The following is a 21,493-nucleotide window of genomic DNA, read 5'->3' as shown; positions in this document are numbered from 1 at the left end:
TAGAGGTGGAGTCAAGATGGCAGAGAGAAGCTAGATCTCCCCAGTTTCCCTCAGAAACAATGTTAAATCAAGCCTCTATAAGAATTCTGGAGTGACAGAATTCACAAAAAGACAGAGTGAAACAATTTTCCAGCTGAAGATAACTTAGAAGGACTTCAGGAAAGGTCTGCCTCACGTGGGTGAAAGGGGATGGAGTCCAGCACAGGTGGTATCTGGGCAGACCAGTAGGAAGTTCTTAACCACGGCATAGATCAGCACCTGAGGCCCTGAAGTCCTAGCTCAGCAAGACAGTGGTACAGCAGGCCAGCTGTGAGGGCTCCAACCAGCAGGCAAACTGCCAGGCCCAGGAACCCAGGATACAACAGGTGCAACTAGGCCAGGCCACCCTAGCACTGAGGGCAAGCATCCAGCCCCAGAGGACCCAGGACAGAAAGCCAGTGACCAGGGCCCTGGCCCCCCAGTGCAAGAAACTTGGGACAGTGCCTCTTGTACCTCAGGAGCAGAGTTCAACTTAAAAACCAAAAAGAACCCTGACCATAGAAAGCTACTGTGGTGAAAGGGAATATCTAAAAACAAACTCAGACGATAACAACAATGTCAAAACGACTACATGTAAAGCCTCAGAAGGGAATATGAATTGGTCTTAAGCCCCAAAATCCACTTGAAAGAACTCAAAAAAGATTTTAAAACTCAAGTAAGAGAGGTAAAAGAAAAATTGGTAAAAGAAATGAGAGTTATGCATGAGAATTATGGAAAAAAGAGTCAACAGCTTGGAAAAGAAAGAACAAAAGTTGACTAAAGAAAACAACTCCTTAAAAATAATACCAGAGGCAGCTAGGGCACAGTGAGCAGAGCACTGGCCCTGGAGTCAGGAGGACCTAAGCTCAAATCCGGTCTCAGACATGTAACACAGTTACTAGTTGTGTGACCTTGGGCAAGTCACTTAACCCCAATTGCCCTGCCTCCCCCCCCTCAAATAATAGTAATAATAATAATAATAATAATAATAATAATAATAATATCAGCCAAATAGGAAAGAAATCCACTGAAGGAAACAGCTCCTTTGAAAGTAGAATTGGCCAAACGGAAAAGGAGGTACAAAAGCTAAGTGAAGAAAATAATTCCTCAAAAATTTGAATTGGACAAGTGGAAGTCAATGACTCTATGAGACAGCAAGAATCAGTCAAACAGAACCAAAAGAATGAAAAAATAGAATATAATGTAAAATGCCTTGTTGGAAAAACTACTGACCTGGAAAATAGATCCAGGAGAGATAATTTGAGAATTATTGGATTACCTGAAAGCCATGATCAAAAAAAGAGCCTGGACAGCATCTTTCAAGAAATTATCAAGGAAAACTACCCTGATATCATAGAACCAAATGGTGAAATAGTCATTGAAAAAATCCACTAAGCACTTTCTGAAAGAGATCCCAAAATGAAAACTCCAAGGAATAGTGTAACCAAATTCCAGAACTATCAGGTCAAGAAAATACTGCAATCAGCCAGAAAGAAACAATTTAAATATCAAGGAGCCATAGTCAGGATTACACAGGACCTAGCAGCTTCTACATTAAAGGATCAGAGGGCTTGTAATATGAAGTTCCAGAAGGCAAAGGAGCTTGGATTACAACCAAGAATCAACTACCCAGGAAAATTGAACATAATCGTCCAGGGCAAAAGATAGACATTCAATGAAATAGGGGACTTTCAAATATTCCTGATGAAAAGATCAGAGCTGAACAGAAAATCTGATCTTCCAGTACAAGACTAAAGAGAAGCATAAAAAGGTAACCAAGAAAGAAAAAAAGGTATTTAATAAGGTTAAACTGTTTACATACCAACTTGGGAAGATGATACTTGTAACTCTTAAGAACTATATCTCTATTAGGGCAGTACACTTAGGGAGTATAGTTAGACAAGATGTGGGTATAAGCTGACTTTGATGTGATGATAAAAAAATTTATTAAGGGGTGAAAAAAAAGGATTGTACTGGGAGAAGAAGAAAGGGGGAGGCAGAATGGGGTAAAGTATATCACATGAAGATGCATAAAAGACCTACTACAGTAGAGGGAAAGAAGGGAGATGGTGAGCACTGTTTGAACCTTACTCTCATTGGATTTGTCTCAAAAATAGAATAACATGCACACTCAGTTGGGTAAAGAAATCTATCTGACCCTATAGGGAAGTAGGAGAGGAAGGGGAAAAGAAGGGAGAGGTGATAGAAGGGAGAGCAGATTGAGGGAGGTGATGGTTAGAAGCAAAACACTGGTGAGGAGAGACAGGGTGAAAGGAGAGAAGAAGAGAAAAGGAGAGAAAGAGAGAGGGACAGAGACAGAGAAAGTATAAACAAGGGAAAAATAGTATAGAGGGAAATACACAGTTAGTAATCATAACTGTGAATGTGAATGGGATGAACTCTCCCATAAAACAGAAATGGATAGCAGAGTGGATTAAGAACCATAATCCTACAATATGTTGTTTACAAGAAACACATTTGAAGCAGACACACACAGATTGAAGGTAAAAGTCTGGAGTAGAATATATTATGTTTCAGCTGAAGCAAAAAAAAAATCAGAGATAGTAATCCTGATTTCAGACAAAGAAAAGCAAAAGTAGATCCAATTAAAAGAGATAAAAAAGGAAAATCCATTTTGCTAAAAAAAGTACCATAGACAATGAAGTAATATCATTACTAAACATATATGCACAAAGTGGTATGGCATCCAAATTCTTAGAGGACAAGGTAAGTGAGTTACAGGAAGACAGTAAAACTATACTAGTGGGGGATTTCAACCTCCCCCTCTCAGAATTAGATTAATATAACCACAAAATAAACAAGAAAGAAGTTAAGGAGGTATATAGAATTTTAGAAGAGTTAGATATCATAGACCTCTAGAGAAAATTGAGTGGGGATAGAAAGGAATATACCTTTTTCTCAGTGGTACATAGCACCTATGCAAAAATTGACCATGTATTAAGGCATAAAAACCTCACATTCAAATGCAAAAAGGTAGAAATATTAAATGCATCCTTTTCAAATCATGATGCAATAAAAATTACATTTTATAAAGAATGATGAAAGGACAGATTAAAAATTAATTGGAAACTAAATAATCTAATCCTACAGAATGAGTGAGTCAAACAACAAATCATAGAAACAGCCAATAATTTCATCAAAAAGAATAACAATAATGACACAGTATACCAAAATTTATGGGATGCAGCCAAAGCACTACTTAAGGAAAATTTTATATCTCTAAATGCTTGCATGAATAGAGAAAAAGCAGATTAATGAATTGGGCATGCAAATTAAAAAACTAGAAAAAGAACAAATTAAAACCCCTAATTAAAGACCAAATTAGAAATTCTGAAAATCAAAGGAGAGATTGGTATAACAAAGTAAGAAAACTACTGAACTAATAAATAAAAGTAAGAGCTGTTTTTTTTAAGAAACCAATAAAATAGATAAACCTTTGGCTAATTTGATTAAAGATGAAAACCAAATTACCAGTATCAAAAACGAAAAGGGTGAATTCACCACCAATGAAGAGGAAATTAAAGCAATAATTAGGAGCAATTTTGCCCAACCATATGCTAATAAATCTGACAATCTAAATCAAATATATGAATATTTTTAAAAATATAAATTGCCCAGATTAACAGAAGAGAAAATAGAATATGTTAATAACCCCATTCTAGAAAAAGAAACTGAACACGCCACAATGAACTCCCTAAGAAAAAAATCCCCTGGGCCAGGTGGATTTACAAGTGAATTCTACCAAACATTTAAAGAACTATTAATTCTGATACAATATAAACTATTTGGAAAAATAGGTGAAGAAAGAATCCTACCAAATTCCTTTTATGACACAAATATGATGCTGATGCCTAAAACAGAGGAAAAAAATTATAGACCAATTTCTCTAACAAATGTTGATGTAAAAGTTTTAAATAAAGTACTAGCAAGGAGATTATAGCAATTTATCACCAAGATAATACACTATGACCAGGTGGGATTTATACCAAGAATGCAGGGCTGGTTCAGTATTAGGAAAACTATCAGCATAATTGACCATATCAACAACAAAACCAATGGCAATAACGTGATTATCTCAATTGTTGCTGGAAAAGCTTTTAACAAAATAAAGCACTCATTCCTATTAAAAACACTAGAAAGCATAGGATAAATGGAGCTTTCCTTAAAATTATAAGTAGTTTCTGTCTAAAACCATCAGCAAGTATTATCAGTAATGGTGATAAGCCTTCCCAATAAGATCAGGAATGAAACAAGGATACCCATTATCTCCACTATTATTCAATATTGTACTAGAAATGTTAGCTTTAGCTATAATATTGTATATAGCATATATAATATTATTAATAATAGCTATAATATTATGATAATTCTCATAATAAATTGAAGAAATTTGAATAGGCAACAAGGAAACAGAACTATCACTTTGCAGATGAAATGAATATACTTAGAGAATCAACTAAAAAACTAGCTGAAATAATTACAACTTGGCCAAAGTCTTGGGATATGAGTAAACCCTTAGAAAATATATTTCTATATATTACCAACAAAGCCCAGCAGCAAGAGATAGAAAGTGAAATTCCATTTAAAATAACTGTAGACAATATAAAATATTTGGGAGTCTACTTGCCAAGACAAACCCAGAAATGATATGAACACAACTACAAAACATGACTATGGTTGTGCTATAAGAAATGATGAATGAGTGGATTTCAGAAAAACCCAGAAAGACTTACATGAACTGATGCTGAGTGAAGTGAGCAAAACCAGGAGAACATTGTACACAGTAACAGCAACACTGTGTGATAATCAGCTATGACTGACTTAGCTCTTCTAATCTAAGACAATTCCAAAAGACTCGTGATGAAAAATGTAATCCACATCCAGAGAAAGAACTATGGAGTCTGAATGGAGATTAAAGTGTACTGTTTTCACTTTTTTGTTGTTTTTCATGGCTTTTCCATTTTGTGCTGTTTCTTCTTTCACACATGACTAATGTGGAAATACATTTACATGATTGTAAATGTATAACCTATATCAGATTGCTTACCATCTTGTGGAGGGGAGATAGGAGAGAGGAAAGGATTAAAAATTTGGAACTCAAAATTTTATTTAAAAATGAATGTTGACACCTATCTTTACATGTAATTGGAAAAAATAAAATGTTTCCAAAAAAACTACAAGTAAAAAATAAAGAATATTTTAGGAAGTTCCTATCTTAGGATCTTTCACATTATGGGCAATCAATAACTATTTGTTGAATAAATTGATTAAAGTAACTCTATAAAGCAAACAAGGGTTAAGTTGTCTAGATTTTAGAAAAAACATTTAATGAAATACTATTTCGTGGCAAAGATAGGTCTGAACTATATCATAGTTAAACTCAGAACAGGTTGAATGGTCAAATGCAAAGAAGAAACATTAATGGTTCAGTGTCAACTTGGCAGGAAGTCTCCAGTAGAGGGTCCTGGGAATGGGTCCTGTGATATTTAATGCTTTTATCAATCAGTTTCTTGAATAAAGGTAAAGATGGCATGATCGTCAAATTTGTGAATGACAAAAAACAAAAAACTGGGAGGAATAACTAACCTACTACTAGATGACAGTCAGGGTCCAAAAAAAAATCTTTCCAGTGTAGAACACTGGACTTAATCTGATAAGATTAAATTTACTAGGGATAAAATGTGATGTTTTATATTGGAGTTAAAAAGAAATCAATGTCACAAGTACAAATGGGGTTGGGAGGTAGGGACATGGTTATGCAGAAGTTTGTCTAAAAAATGCTGAGGTTTTGAGAGGACTACAATGTCAATATGACTTGGGAGGATGATATGGTTAGCAAAAAAGCACATTACATCTTGAATTGCATTCAGAAAGGCATAGCTTCTGGAGAAGCCAGTCAACAAGAATGGTGATATACATTGAGTCTTTTTCATATCAGGAAATAGGATGGTTTAGCCTAGAGAAGAAAAGATTCATTGGGGATATACTGGCTCTATTCAAGAATCTGAATGGGTGTCATGTAGAAGAAAAGTACTCCAGTACTGAACTGGAAGCAATGAGGAGAAGATGCAAAGAAGCAAATTTAAGTTTCATGTCAGGAAAATTTTCCTAAGAATTACAGTTCTCTAAAAGTGCAAAGAGATGCCCACCCTCAGATGGTGGCTTGCTCCTCATCAAAGGTCTTTAAGAAGAGGCAGAATATTTGGCAAATGTGTGATCATGGGGATTCTTTCAGTCTATGGGTTGGACTAGGAGGTTGTAGATGTGCTTTTCAACTCTAAAATTCTATAATTCTGTGATTCAATTCCTGAGTCCTATCTAACACATGTGCCTACCTAACACAAGGGGTACAGAGTGACCAATGAAGCAGTCTTCACCTGAAAGGAGCTTATATTCTAAAAAAAGAATATGTACGAATAGAAATATATGCAAAGTAATGGAAGGAGGGTGATACTAGCAACTGAAGGAATCAGGAAATACTTCACAAAGGACATGGTCTAGAGCAGAACTTTGAAGAAAGTTAATGATTCTAAGAGGTAGATGTGAAGAGAGAAGGCATTCCAAAAATTGGGGAGAGCCTTTTGAGACAGACCATGGAATGCTACACAGGAGGAAAAGCAATCAGGCCAGTTTGGCTACAATATCACATGCCTGAATTGGAATGATATGTAAGAAACCTGGAAAGACAGACAGGGATGTAGAGAAGTAGAATATTGTTTACATCAGCAGATGTGGCTATCAGACAGATGTTTTATGGTATTTTTCTTTTTCACAAGGGAAGGTTCAATGCCGTGAGGCAGTGAAATGATTGTGATGTGAAAAGAAAATGGATCAAGAAATTGCATTTTAGAAAGAAAAACAGGAGGGAGGTAGGGAGAGAGGAAAGAAAGAAGAAGGGAGGAAATGGAGGAAGGATGGCAGGAAGAAAGGTAGGAAGGAAAAAAGGAAGGAAAGAAGGAAGGAGGGAGGGAAAAAGAAGGGGGAAGAAAAAAAGAGGAAGGAAGGGAAGGAAGAAGGGAGCAAAAGACAGAGGGAAGATACTCCTCTTTTGCTTGTTGACATTATAGGTATTCGGAGCTGTAAATATTGGACATATTTATATAATAATACTCAGATCTTTTCTTTAATTACAGTTATTCTATTGCCTCTTCCCTGTCTCCCTAAGCCTCTTTCCATGTACAAACCAAACATCTGAACCACATAAGGATCATGGCCTGAGTTTTGATTGCTTTGATTTACAACATGCTAGAAGCCTTCTGTTTTCAGGAAATTCTTAGAATGTCAGAACTTTCTCTTACCCTCTTCCTTTGAACACGAAAATATAATTATCTTCTCCTTCCCATGGTTTAAAGTCGATGCAGGATTTCAAGCGGTACCGTTCAAATGCTTGCAGGATAACTCCTTTAGCATTCATTTCTGAATTAAAAGAGGAAACAAAAACAGTGCCTATTAATCACCAATCAGATCCTGATTTTAGAGTTAGACTTTCCCCCCTGAGCTAAAACCTGTGTCTCAAAGGCCACCAATGGCCAAATCCAAAGGTCCTTTGTTGGGTCTTATCTTTATTGGTCTATCTGCAGTTTTTGACACTATAGATGAGATTCTTCACGTTTTCTCTTCCCTTTGCTTCAGACATACTATCTCCTCCAAGTTCTCCTCCTACCTCTTTAACTTCTCCTCTGTCTTCTTTGCTTGTTCCTTGCTCTCATCCTAATTTTTTAACATGGGTATTCCTCAAGGGCCTGTCCTCAGGCCTCTTCTCTTTCTCCCCTTTGGCAGACTCACTCACTTCTGTGACTTCAACTTCTGCCTCTGTGCAGATGGGTCCTAAACATCCTCATCCTCATGAGAACTGGCATTTATATTGTGCTTACTATGTGTCAGGTACTGTGCTAAGCATTTTCACTATCTCATTTGATCCCTAATTGCAACTAAGGAAAATGAAAAAGAAAAGAGAGAGAGATTAATTGACTTGCCCAAGACCCTACAGCTCATGTCTGAAGCCAGATTTGGGCTGAGGTCTTCCTTACTCCAGGCCAACCTCTCTATCTACTGGGCCCCCTAATGGTCCTGAACTTCTATCTTTAGCCCAAATCCCTCTTCTTAGCTATAGACTCATTATGTCTGTACATAGGACCTCTCTACATGAATATTTCACCTGTACCTCAGATTCAACTTGTACAAATATGGACTTGTCATCTTCCCTCTCAACCTGTTCCACCTTCTTACTTTGGTCTTTCTGTCAGGGACACTATCATTCACTCTTTCACCCATTTTGTAACCTGAAGGTTGTCCTTGACTCTTCTTATTCCTCCGCCTCTCAACCCTAATGACTCTGAAAGCCAATGGCCAATAGTGTCTAGGGAGCTGGCCTCAGAGTCCTCCACTCCCACCTGTGATCTGTAGTGGCTGAGGGACTCTGAAGAAATCACATAGCCTTTCTGTGGTCTAATTACGTCTCTGAGACACTAAATTGCAAAGAAAGTGCCAATCCGCATTGACAGAGGGAGCTTCATCATCTGGAAGCTCTCTGTACTAATGAAATCACACTTCCAGTCCTTATCCCTATCTGCATGCTGTCAATTCTACTTCCAAAACATGCTTCAAATCTTTCCTCTACTTTTTGGCCACTATTATCTCCCTAAAAAGGAAAAAAAACCCAAGAATTTATTAGGTGACTTATGTGTGCCAGGCAATATACTAAGTACTTTACAAATATTATTTCATTTCATCCTCACAACAACCCTGAGGGGTAGGGGCCATTATTATCCCCATTTTACAGATGAGTGTTATATTTACATTTTAGAATTTTATTAAGCTTGGTTTGCCTCAGTTTCCTCATCTATAAAATGGATGATGATAGAGCCTATCTCCCAGGGTTGTTATGAGAGTGAAATGAAAGACTATTTGTAAAGTGCTTGGCAAACCATAAAGCGCTATCAATTATACCTACCATATTGTTATTATTATTATTATTAAAATTAAGAAGTATCAAGGTGACTAGCCTGAACGACTAAAGATGTGCTGAGAAAGAGAACAACTGAATACTATAGCCTTCCAAAGCTAAATTCTTGTCTCCAGCCTACAGAAAAGACCCAGTCAAATGCTTTTTCATGGCATGGAAGTGGCCCTGAGTTTTTGAAAGATGGAACAATGGAATGCTACAATCAAAAGAACAAAGTCCTGGCTTGTTCAAACAAATAATAAAAGTTGTAAATACATTACTGGAAACAAAATATGTTTTTCTATGGACAAGACTAACTGAATATAGAGGGGCTTCCCACCAACAAGCTAGTAACCAGACATGGTACCTCAAAAACTAAGAAAAATACAAAATGTCTCTTTGTCCTAGGCCAACCCTTTCAGTTTCTCTGTTGGTGGTGATGCTAGTGCAAAAAAGAAGGCAGAGGCTAAAAATAATCACAGCCATGAATTAATCTACGAACCATTTAGATCTTGGTAGTCTAAATGGGAGACTTTGTCCAATGGGCAGTGAGCAGATAGATTACTAGACAAACCGAATATCACTATGAATCAAACTAGAAAATATAAAGAAGGCACATCTAAATGGAAGGGCTACTCCCAGATTCTCCTTAAAGAGTCCAGAAGCTAGCTAGCAACGTGGTCTCTTTGATGAGCAGAAAGATTTGGTACACAAGGGTAACACCATTTTAGAGTATAAGTTCAGTTATGAAACCTTACAGAGCCAAATAGCATAAAATTACAAGCACAGTCAAAGGCAATGGAATGGAAAACAAAGCCAAAGAAAGTTTGATGTGAGACACAAGTAAACCCCAAGGTTAATTAGGAAATAGGACAACAAATAGATGTGACAGGGTACAAATTTGACAATATTTCTGTACTATTGTATTATCTTCATCAATAATGGTGGAACCACCACATTTGGACCATAACATCTCAGTACCCAATGGGGCATATGAGGAATAGCACTTAAGAAAATAATGTCATGAAGAGTGTGGCTGGACCAGACTAAACATATACAGAAGAAATTCATGCTGAAGACAATACCATTTTAAAAGCGCCGAGGGACTGATTTTCAACGCATCTCAGATAAGAGAAAATACAAAAAGAAAAAGAAAAAAATATTGATAGTATTATTGCCTTCCCCCAAATGCAACCAAGAAGATATTAATAACTACTGAACCACATATTTACTTTCTAAACTTTATTATGCTAAGCTCCTTTGATGTATCCTTGTTAGAAATATGAAATGGGAACTGGCAAGCTTTCATTCATTATTTTTTACAGCAGAACACACCTCTACAGTATTATAACAGATGTAAAGGTATAGCAATTACAAAATATTGCTTTGTTTACTAATTAACAAAAAATAATCTACCAATACTTGGTCATGTAAAACACAACCTTATAAATTCTCTTCTAGCAAAGTATCTCCCATTCAAATATCAGATAATACAAAATTCTGTGATCAGTGCAATGGCATCCACGGCTGTGACAAAAATATAAATGATCAAATCCATACAAAAAAATCCAAGTAAAAAAGAATTTTGTATTACTCAGATTATGACATTGAGTTGGGTTGGCAGCCCACCAAAAAAAGGACAGAGCTATGCTTAGAATTGTAATAAGAAGGATGACAGACTAGATTGGGTTTAGAAGATCATACAGCCCTGTCAATTATCCTAACCTTCTCCTTGACACTACAATGAATATTTTAGTGCCACATTTTGAATTACATTTTGATGCTTTTTGACTGCTAATCAGGGAGTATCATGGTCTCTAAAGAATAAACATTGTTAGTGACACAAATGTCAGTGGAGAGATAAAATGTGTACATGGACTGCAATAAATTACCAATAGTGACTTATGGACAAGATTTTGCTTAAGATATATCTTCCAAAACAAAAATAAAAGAGAGAAGATTTGTTAGGTAGCAGAAGGAGAGATAACAGGTGGAGAGCCCAAGGTTTGCTCTTGCATCCATACAATGTTAAGAGACCTAAAGGAAACATCTAGTTTCCAGAGGGTAGCTCCTCTATGTAGTACTAAGGGGGAGGCAATGAACAAGAATCCCACACAATGAGAGGGTGTAAATAGATTTGTACTCCCATGGAATACAAACTATGATACTTCAATCAATAGCAGTGTAAAAGTATCATGCCTAAATTGATCAACCCTCAACTAAAATTTCCCAGAAAAACAAATAAATAAATAAATGGCATTTCATTCTAACTGTTGATTTCTCTAATTTCCACCATTTATGTAATATATAAATTATCAAACTTCCAAGCAAAAATGTTTCCAAAAGTAGAGCAATTTATCCTTTAAAAAGCTAGTATCTTAATACACTGTGGGGCAAATATTGACTACTTAGCAACAATTATTCATTAAGCTCCTACTGTATGCAACACCTCTTTAAGGCTCAAGGAGATACAAAATTTGGATATGCCATGGTCTCTATCCTCATGAAGCCTGTGGTCCCATAGAGGATTATGAAAGATAAACTTACTTGAAAACTTCCAGATTCTGTTAGTTTGTCCATGAAGTCATACCCATCATAGACTTGGGTCACAACCCCTTTATAGCCTAGTTAGTGGTCTCTGCTGCTGCTGCTAAGTTCATCACTTTGAAGGCGAATCTGATAAAGTGCCTTTCCAAAATTAGCCAGGCTGGTCTTTACATGACAGAGACTCTATTACGATCTTCAAATAAGAAACCTTTCCAATTTGATAGGATCTGCCATTGCTTGTATATAACCTTTGAAAAACTAGGGTCACCTCCAGACTGCAAAGAAGAATTAGAAGTATTTGCTGAAGGGGAAATACAAAGGAGTGTAGAAGCACATAAGAGAAGTACAAATGGCTCTGTGAGCATCCATCTCCTACCCATCTTATTGATCTAGGGTTGGGAGGGACCTGAGTGATCATGCACTCCAATCTTTCTATTTGATGCATAAGAAACTGAGAACCAGAAAGGTTAAGTGACTGACCACTAAATTGGCTGAGAGATGTAAATCGTTGGACTCTATGTGGGTTCAGTGCTCCTTCTGCTGTAGCCTTCCTGTTTCCCTGGTTCCAAAGGAAGGCGAGGAAAAATATGTTCAATTTTAGAAAGTTCCATCAATTACAATGAGCAGATATGGTTCCAATGGGCTCTTCTGGTAGTTGTTTCAAAAAATGAATTAACTTTTTTAATTTTATATACAGTATATTTGTATCTAGTCTTCTGAGTATTTATACCCAATGTACCTGACTGGGCATCTCAATCTCCCACTTCATTGACTCTACATAAAGACCATGTACCTAAAAGTCATAGGATTTGTAGATCTTAGGACTAAGAGGGACTTTGGGCATCATACCCTCCTTTAATGTAATTGAGCAATAGAGACAGAACTATGTTTTTTATGCTTATCTCTATTTCTCCTCCCAGCGGACCTCCATTCGGAGGTGAAAACAAAAATAAAAATCTTTCTGTCTTCAACTAAAACAGGTCTGAACTCAACAGCTCCTCTCACTTATAGCTTGGTGTTTGAAGGAGGCCAGAGTCTGGGACAGAGAGCAAAGGGACAAGAACTCTAGCCCAAATGATATACCTACCCAGACTATCTCCAAGGACATAAGGGACGACGTGAGGCCATCTATATTGATCGCCAACAATGGTACTTCTGTCTCTCTGAAAAGTAAAATGACACAGGATGTGTTTATCCTGAGGTTAGGCAGCAGCTTGGGGAAGAATAGGCATTTGTGCAAGAAAGAAGGCAGTTTAGGGATCTCCCAACCAGTAAAAGAAACAAATTATTTGTGCACATATGAATGTAGTTTCCCAGAAATTCTGCAAGAGGTCAGGAATGCATCTGTAGCACTGATATTTGGTTAGGCAGTTTGGAAAAGAGGTGTGCGATGGTTATATCAGTCAATGATTATGGGAGAAATCCAATCACCATTGGCAGAAAAGCTTTAATGAAGGTTCTTACATCCACTTTAGCTAAATAATCATCTTCAAGGAGAAAATTATAGCAAAAGCTCATTGATTAGAGCTACACTATTTCAGAATTCATGATCATTCAGACATATGTTAGGTTAAAAGTCTTCCACTGCACTGTGAAAATGGATTTTATTTTTAAAAAAAAAAATTTAAAAGGAGAGTTATGTTTATAGTAAAGTAAATAAACTGTTTTTAAGGTCTCTTTGTGCTATGCCTGTTTTCATCAAACAATGTGCCAATTACCGATGACTGTCATTTAGCTCTGTTCATCAGATGGTCTAGTGGGCTCTCTATGAAGTAACATTTTGTTAGCATAGATTAGATTGTTATAGACCCCAATCTCTTTGAGGATAGATATTTTCTTTTTTCTCTTCTTTTTTTGTCTCCGCAGTTACTAGTACGGTGCCTAGAACTTATTAAAACATAGTAAAGGATTATTGTTGACAAAATGATTACTTGAAATTAATAAAATATGCCTTTTCAAAGTATTTTTAAATTTAGATTTTAAAATCAACTAATTCAAACTGACCTTTCTTCAATTCATCTGAATTAGTAGGGTTTTATCATATAACTAAAAACTTCTAGGTTGACAACCTGACATAAACATAGCAAACTTATATATAACTATAATGACCAAGAAGCTTGGTCCTGAAAAAGAATTGGGAAAATGTACCTTTCTCTCCCTTTCTTGCAGAGGTGGTGCAGTATGGATGTAGAAAATAGTGTTCATTGTCAGACTCAGTTGATAATGTTGATCAGGTTTGCTGAATTCTGCCCCCCTTCTCTTTTTTATTCTTTGTTACAAGAATAATCATTCAATCAACAAGCATTTGTTAAGTGCCTACTCTGTGCCAGGAATTGTACTAAACAGTGGGTGTACAAATAGAGGCAAAAGACAGTTCTTGTTTTCATGGAGCATAGAATCTAATTAGGGAGACAATGTGAACACAAGGGGGGAGAGGGGGAAAGAGAGAGAAAGAAAGAGAGAGAGAGAGAGAGAGAGAGAGAGAGAGAGAGAGATGATGATGATGATGATGATGATGATGATAAGGGCCTACACCACAGTGATAACAGTGTCAGAGGAAAGAAAGGAATGTATTTGAGAGATGTTGCAAAGATGAAATTGACAGTCCATGGCAATAGCCTGTACATAGGGTGCAGGATGGCATTGTGAGAGATGGTGAGGAATCCAGGATGACTCCCTGGGTTGTGAGCCTAAGGGGCTAGAACGATGATATTGTCCTCTACGGAAATAGGGAAGGTAGGAACGGAGGGACGTTTTAGGAGGAAAGATAATGGAGTTCTCTTTTGGACAGATTGAAGTTCAGATGTCTACTAGACAAATTAAAGATATCTGAAAAGACAGTTGGAAATGTGAGATTGGAGGTCAACAGAAAGATTGGAGTATGTTTGAAAATCATCAGTATAAGACTGGTAATTAAATTCTTGGGAGCTGATGTGATCAAGTGATGTAGTTTAGAGGGAGAAGAGAAAAGCATCCAGGACAGGATCCTGAGGGACACCTATGGTTAAAGAGCATGTGTCAGAGGAGGATCCAGTAAAGGAGAGACAGAAGGAGCAGTCAGATAGGTAGGTAGAATACCAGGAGAGAGTGGTGTCTTGAAAATCTAGCAATCAGAGAGTATTAAGAAGAAGAGTGATCAAAGTGTCAAAGGCTTCAGACTCTGATCAAGGAGATGAGGCTTGAGAAAGGCCTTTAGTTTTGGTAACTAAGAAATAATTAGTAACATTGGAGAAAGTGAGCCATTTTAGTGGAATGATAATGTGAAGAGCCAGAGAGGGAGCACCTGTTGCAGGCAGCCATTTAAAGAAGCTTAGCTACAAAAGGCAGAAGACATATAGCATGTTAATTAGCAAGAATGGAAGGATCAAATGAGGGTTTTTCCAGGATAAAGGAGTCATGGGCATGTTTATAGGCAGTAGGAAATGAACCAGTAGAAAAAGAGAGATTGAAAATAAATTAAAGAATGGGAGGAGACAATCTGTTGTAGGAGATGGGTTTGAATGAGGTCAATTGAACAAGTAGTGAACTTAGCCTTGTTAAGAAGGAAGATCATTATATCATGTAAAACAGGAGTGAAGAAAGAGAAAGCTGGACAAAGTAACCTGAGTGATAGGAGATGCAGAAGAGGAGAAAAGACAGAGTTTGAGGCAAATTCCTCAATTTTTTCTATAAAATGTGAGGCAAGATGTGCAGCTGAGAAAGAAGGGGAAGGGAAATGATAGGAAGCTTTAAGAGGGGTGAAAAGGTTTGGAAGAACCACTGTGGAAAGTAGGATAGTGAATTGATAAGGGAGGTTCGGTAGAATTGCCTAGAAGCAGTAAGGACCCAGTTGAGGTTATATAACGTGTTTGTGAACCTAGTCAAAACAGCTACTTGACTTTCTTTACCTTTGTTCAGCTACATGTGTGTAGGCATGAAGATGATGAATGGTGAGAATGATCCAAGGCTGAGACATGGCTACGTATAATAAGCCTAGGGATCAAGAGAAGACAGTATAGAATTAAAGCGGTTCATCAAGGAGTCAAGAAGAATGGGTGGCTAGGGCAGGGGAGATGGCCTGGAAGAGAATTAAGGGGTCAAGAGATTGGAGGTCATGGTGTGCATGAAGAGTAGGTTAATATAAGAGAAAGCAGAAAGAGAGGTAGAAAGGCAATAAATTGTAATTGAATAAAGAAATTTCAGAATTCTTGAATGTGAGGTGACATATTTTGGGGTAATGGCAAGATTAATGGAATAAACATCTTTGTGTGTAGCTCAAATGAGGTGGAGGAGTAGCTGGTGGGAGGTGGATAGTTAGAGGGAATGAATGGTTAGAGTATTTTAGAAAGAACCAATGTGTTTGTTAAATTCTTCTAGTATGAGCAAAGGAGTTGAGGACTAGAGAAAAATTGTAAGCCAGGTATCAAACTCCTTGTGGAAGGATAGAAAATGACCAGGTGACTTTAGACAACAGCTACCAGGATTTTGATTGAGTGGTAGATAAAAATGTCATGAACCTCAAAAGAAGAGAGATTATTGAGTGATAGAGGAAAGGGGAGAATATGGAAGTGGGAGTGGGGAGGGAAGAGTATTCCACCAACTTACCTCAACCAATGAGCCAACAAAAAGGAGTGAAGGTGCGTCCAGTACTAGAAAGAGTAGCTAGGGAGGCTGTGCCATCAAGGGAAAGCCAAAGTTCAGTAAGAGTTCAGTTTCAAGAGATGTAAAGAGTAGAAAAATACAATTCAGATGAAGGAAAGTTTGATGCCTCTTCACGGGCATTCCAGAGGGCACACGGGAAGGACTCTGTGGAGTTAGGATAAAACTCTCTGTGGGAAAGTTGAAGGGTGATGGAAAGGAGGACTCCAGTAGTAGAGGATTTGGAGTGAGATTTAGATGATGATCTAGAGTTCAGAATCACTGGAATGTGAAGGATATTACCAGGTATTAGAATGTTCATCAGTGAGTGAACGGTGCTAGTCCTCTACCCCCAAAGAACAGGCTTGGCTGGAAATAGGAGAGCTGAAGTTGAAGGGAGGGTTATTCGTTGCAGTGGAGGTTCTCCAAATCCCAACTGGGAGATTGAGCTGACAGCAGAAGGTGGAAGATGCCTTGTGCCGATAAAGATAAAAGTGGTTGCTTTGGAGCTGATGGAGAGTGCTTGGCCTTTTCCTCTGAAAACATGTTGCACTGAGCGGGAGATAGAAGGCTCAGAGTGATAGTGAATCTGTATTCTTAAATGGTTAGATAGAGAAGGAAAGGGAAAAGTAATGTATTTGGAAAATGAAAGCAATGTAAAAATACAGGTTATCAATTTTAAAAAATTTTAACCTAACAGGTTTAGATGAATATATTCTGACTACATATTGTTAATGATGATGGCTTTGGAACTAAGAGTAAATCACAGTCAGGAAAAGATTATGATATTAATATGAATCAAGTAATTTTATCCAGCACAACTTGTTTATGAGGTTTTGTACAAATGCATTGATAAGTGATTCATTCCCATTGATTCTGTGCCACCTCAGTGATTAAGGCTAATACACCCTCATACTGGTAGACAAGCTTCAGAGAAGTAATATTTTAGCTTGCTTTGGCCAACAAAAGCATTGATATCACTGCAGCATACCAACTTACCCCACCAAGGTCAATGTCTCCCTCAAAAAGGTTCAGTCCCAAAGCTGTGATAAAACAAGACCTGATATTATAATATGGGTAAAACCCCATACCCACACATGGGATTTTCAAATGAAAGGAATCCACTAACCATCATTTATGTCAAATATATCCTGATCCTTGCCACCATCAACATCTATTACTAAAAAGACAAAAAGACACAAAAAACCAAAGGTTAACCTTGACATATATTTCAGAGGCAAGCAAATCTTTCAGTCAGCTCATCATAAAACTGTCACTTATTATACTAGGGTCACATTGTGTAATCTGTTTTCCTATTTCCCTCAAAAATTGACTGACTTTAGGAATAAATCAATACAGTTCATAGCAAACAGCTCCCTCTGTGCAAGATGAAAACCAGACTGGGAAGAAGCACTGTTGATACACAAAGTTTGCATTGAATTGAAACCAAATTGGAAACGAATGTTGAAGATTAATGAAGTCACCATTGTCTCGTCATGTTTGGCCACTTCAACATAGAATGAAGCTTTTAGTAAATGGCACAGACCAAAGCTTCCAGGTAAAGTCTGATTTCCCTTCTAAATTCTTAGGGAACAGAAACCATGATTTCATATGACTCTATATGAGTAGAGATGAATATTAGATAAATGTTATATTTGGTCCATCTAATCCGGCAGATCCCTTTGTTTAAGCTTAAATATTTTTTCAGAGCACTCAGGTTGGATTTAGATAATAATAACCCATTCAATTCACATACTATTTAGATAATACAGGAAAATCTACTATCTTGATATATAAGGCTTTTCAGTGATTTCACGGGGCAGTGTGAACCCAGTGGGTTGGAACGGCTTGGAATCAGATAGACCTGGGTACAAATCTAACCTCAAATACTTACTAACTGTAAGTGCCTCAGAATACTTAACTTAATGAAATTTGAGAAGCTAAACTGAGTTTTTACTTGAATGATTATTTGCTCTTAAACAAACAAACCAAAAATATCCATGGGGCACATTAATACAACATTCCTGGAATCTTGACTCGATCCAGTCATTCAGGAAAGTAATTTGGAATTCTACGAAGAGAGTCATGAAAATGTCCATGCCCTTTCACTCAAAGATCCCAATGCTAGGCACATGACCCAAGGAGGTCAATGAAAAAAACTGTGTGACTCTGAACAAGCCTCTTAAACCTCTTTGAGACTCAGTTTCTTCATCTGCAAAATAGAGATAATAATAGCATCTACCTAATAAGTAGATTTAAAAATAGCATCGATCTAATAGCTACTTATTAGGTAGATATTATTATTATTATTAAAAGGCATAATATCTATAAAATGTTAGCACAATGCCTGGCACATAGTAGGCACTATATAAATGCTTATTCCCTCCCTCTTCCTTCTACCTCACAAGGTTGTTGTGAAGATCAAATAAGATTTCATATGCACTGCTACACAAACTTTTAAACATAGAAATGCAATGTGTTGTTTTTATTATTATTATTGCTGTTGTTGTTATCACCACTCCCTCATTGTTTTTGTCCTGGACCCTACCCCTTCAATCATAATCATATGGCTCCAACTATTATAGTTACTGACAAAGTCTGGGTCCATAGAATGTAGGGTCATTCTGCTTTTGGTTATGGTACTTAAATATATAGGAGCAATGATGATAGTTGTAATGCATGGATTATTTTCTTATTCATCTGACAAAAATGAGGCTAGAACTTCCTCAACTCACCTAATACTCTGGGGTCGAATCATGGTCTGGATGTGACCCTGGCTTCTCAAAGGCTCTGTTTGCAGGCCCAGCGGTCTGTGGTCCAGGGACCAGCCTAGCTAATTTTGGAGAAGCTTCTCACCAGGGTGTTGGTCACCAGGTGATGAACTGTGGGTACCCACTGCTGAAGACATACACTTAGATGTAGAGGTGTTATATATAATGTGTATCAGTGGAAGAATGATAATAATAGCTAGCATTTATATAGCACATTAAGTATTTCAAATGAATTATATATTTGATCTCATTTGAGCCTCACTACAACCCTGTGAGGTAGGTGCTATTAACCCCATTTTATAGAGAAGAACACTAATTTGGAAAAGGTCTTGCCCAGGGTCACATAGATAGGAAGGATCTGAAACAGGATTCTTCCTGAGAAAACTGAGGTCTTCTTGTCTGTAAACCCAACACTCTACCAAGTGCATCATGCAGTTTCCCTAGCCATAGAAGAAATCATGGGTCATTGGAAGTGCTGAAAAGAAAAGAAGTCAATAAATGACTCACCAAAGTTTTCTGGGTTTGCCTAAAGAACAAAAAAAAAAAAAGGAAACACATTATCATGATAGACAAGATTTATTAGTGCTTCTCTTGATCTTACCGTCCTACAGAGTAATAAAGGTATTTATTTACTACTTTACTAATACTGATTCTTTGCCCTCAGGGTATAAACTTTCATGAAATTTGAGAATCTAAACTGAATTTTTATGTGAAGATTTTGTCATTAAGAAAACAAACAAAAACCCCACAGGATACATTAATGCACTATTGGTGAAGCTCTAATTTGAGCCAGTCATTCAGGAAAGCAATTTGGAAGAATGTGAAGAAAGTCATGAAAATGTCCATACCCTTTGAATCAGAGATCCCACTGCTAGGCATATAGCCCAAAGAAATGAACGAAAAAAAGAAAAGCCCCCACATACATATATATATATATATGTATGTATATACATACATCAAAATATTTATAACAGCACTTTTTGTGGTACCAAAAAACATAAAACAATCTCAATGCCCATAGCCTATTTAGCTAAGTTGCAGCACAGGAATATAACAAAATATTACAGTGGTCTAAGAAACTATTAATACGACAACTCAGAGATGTGTAAGAAAATTTCTATGAACTGAGATAAAGTGAAGTAAGCAGAACCAAGAAAACAATGTACATAATGGCTATAACAATGTAACTATAAAGATCAACAACATCGAAACTGACCGCTCTGAAATCATAATGACCAACCTTGGCCCCCAAGAAGTGATAGCAGAAGAAACTCCCCCTCTTTTTCTGTAGAGGTAACAGATAATCAGTGTGGAATATTCCATATAATATCAAACTTTTTTTGAGATGTACCCAAATAGCAAATTGCTTATGCCTCAATCTATTTCTTTGGTTCATATAAACAAGATAGGAGATACAGAATCACTGTCAATTATGGTTGTTTGCAGCAAAAGAAATGAGTTGGTGGTTTCAAGTGAATGCTATAAATTGGTTGCCCGTAGCATACAATCTACACCAGAAGGTTGTCTCAGGCATTGAAAACATGTCTGTATGTAGAAATACAAAACCATACAAATGTACTTATGCGATACATTTTTAGCAGTGGAATTTAAGATGTACTTAAGATATAACAAACACTATTTAAAAGATCATCTCTTTAAGATTTGGCTGCTCTTTTAAATTTAAAACTTCAGCCTTTGACATACGATTTAATTCTTTGATTTTGTCTGCCATATTCAGCTGATATGGGGTACCTCTCAACTTGTACAAGGTCCAGCAAAAGCTAATGAGGGATCAGAAGAGAATTTTTACTCTGCTGGGCCCTTCACAATCCACAGCCAAATCACTTACACTGAGACTCCTATTCGAGTAATTTATTTTTTAAAAAATCTATGCATCACCAACCAAAATTGAACTAAAACAAATTTCCCTTTTTTCCATATTACCAAAAGGTAGTGAAACAAAAACAAAAGCAACCAACTACACCAAAGTCTCTTTGTTCCCTTTTTCTCTCCCTTGACTCTCCTTCCTGTTTTCCAGTCCCCTACAATCAGCCAATCTATCCCAAACAGTAAATTTTCCCTGCTTGTCCTGAAAAAGCACTCCTTTCATTAATGCTACCTTATTGACATGAAAGAAAACCAGTGGCTAAATCAGTTTTAACCTTACCCTTGGAGGTAATATTATCCTTGGTATTACCTGCTACTCTCCAGTGAGCTTATTTGTTTTACTTTATTTTCCATATATCTTGTAGCATATGCCTTTTAATTCCTTACCATGCCAGAGACCACAAGGAGAGCCTCACAGAGCAGAAGCCAAGGCAAATACTGTGAATCCATGTCGCATCTGGAGCTAAGAGCTGCAAAATGGGTTTTACTTATATAAAGGCAAACATCATCAATTAGAGCCTTTGATCTGTGTGAGGCATCTTGTAGACTAGTCTTTTGCTAGAGTAAGCAAGAGGGTAAAGACCATCAAACTGGGTACCTTTCTGAAGACAGGCGGTTAATCCCATTTATTTTCAAGAGGCAAGTGCCTGGGAGGAGCTAACCTTGTAGGTTAAATACCTCATCTTTG

General features: G+C 37.0%; 1 protein-coding gene across 1 annotated transcript in view; it reads right to left on the bottom strand.

Annotated features, from left to right (window-relative positions):
- The window catches only part of LOC118836602 (meprin A subunit beta-like), a 64,024-nt gene extending 42,769 nt beyond the window's left edge, over positions 1-21,255 (bottom strand). Inside the window, exons 1-6 of the mRNA XM_036743847.1 lie at positions 21,193-21,255; positions 17,694-17,712; positions 17,277-17,327; positions 17,147-17,190; positions 12,618-12,693; positions 7,338-7,455 (exon numbers count right to left, since the gene is read on the bottom strand). Of these exons, the coding sequence (XP_036599742.1) occupies positions 7,338-7,455; positions 12,618-12,693; positions 17,147-17,190; positions 17,277-17,327; positions 17,694-17,712; positions 21,193-21,255 (371 nt within the window). The remainder of the gene's footprint in view (positions 1-7,337; positions 7,456-12,617; positions 12,694-17,146; positions 17,191-17,276; positions 17,328-17,693; positions 17,713-21,192) is intronic.
- Between the last annotated feature and the right edge of the window lie 238 nt (positions 21,256-21,493).

Source organism: Trichosurus vulpecula, chromosome 1 (assembly GCF_011100635.1).
Source record: "Trichosurus vulpecula isolate mTriVul1 chromosome 1, mTriVul1.pri, whole genome shotgun sequence".
NCBI lineage: Eukaryota > Metazoa > Chordata > Mammalia > Diprotodontia > Phalangeridae > Trichosurus > Trichosurus vulpecula.
The sequence above is the reverse complement of the archived record's forward strand: the minus strand, read 5'-3'. Positions and strand labels throughout refer to the sequence as shown.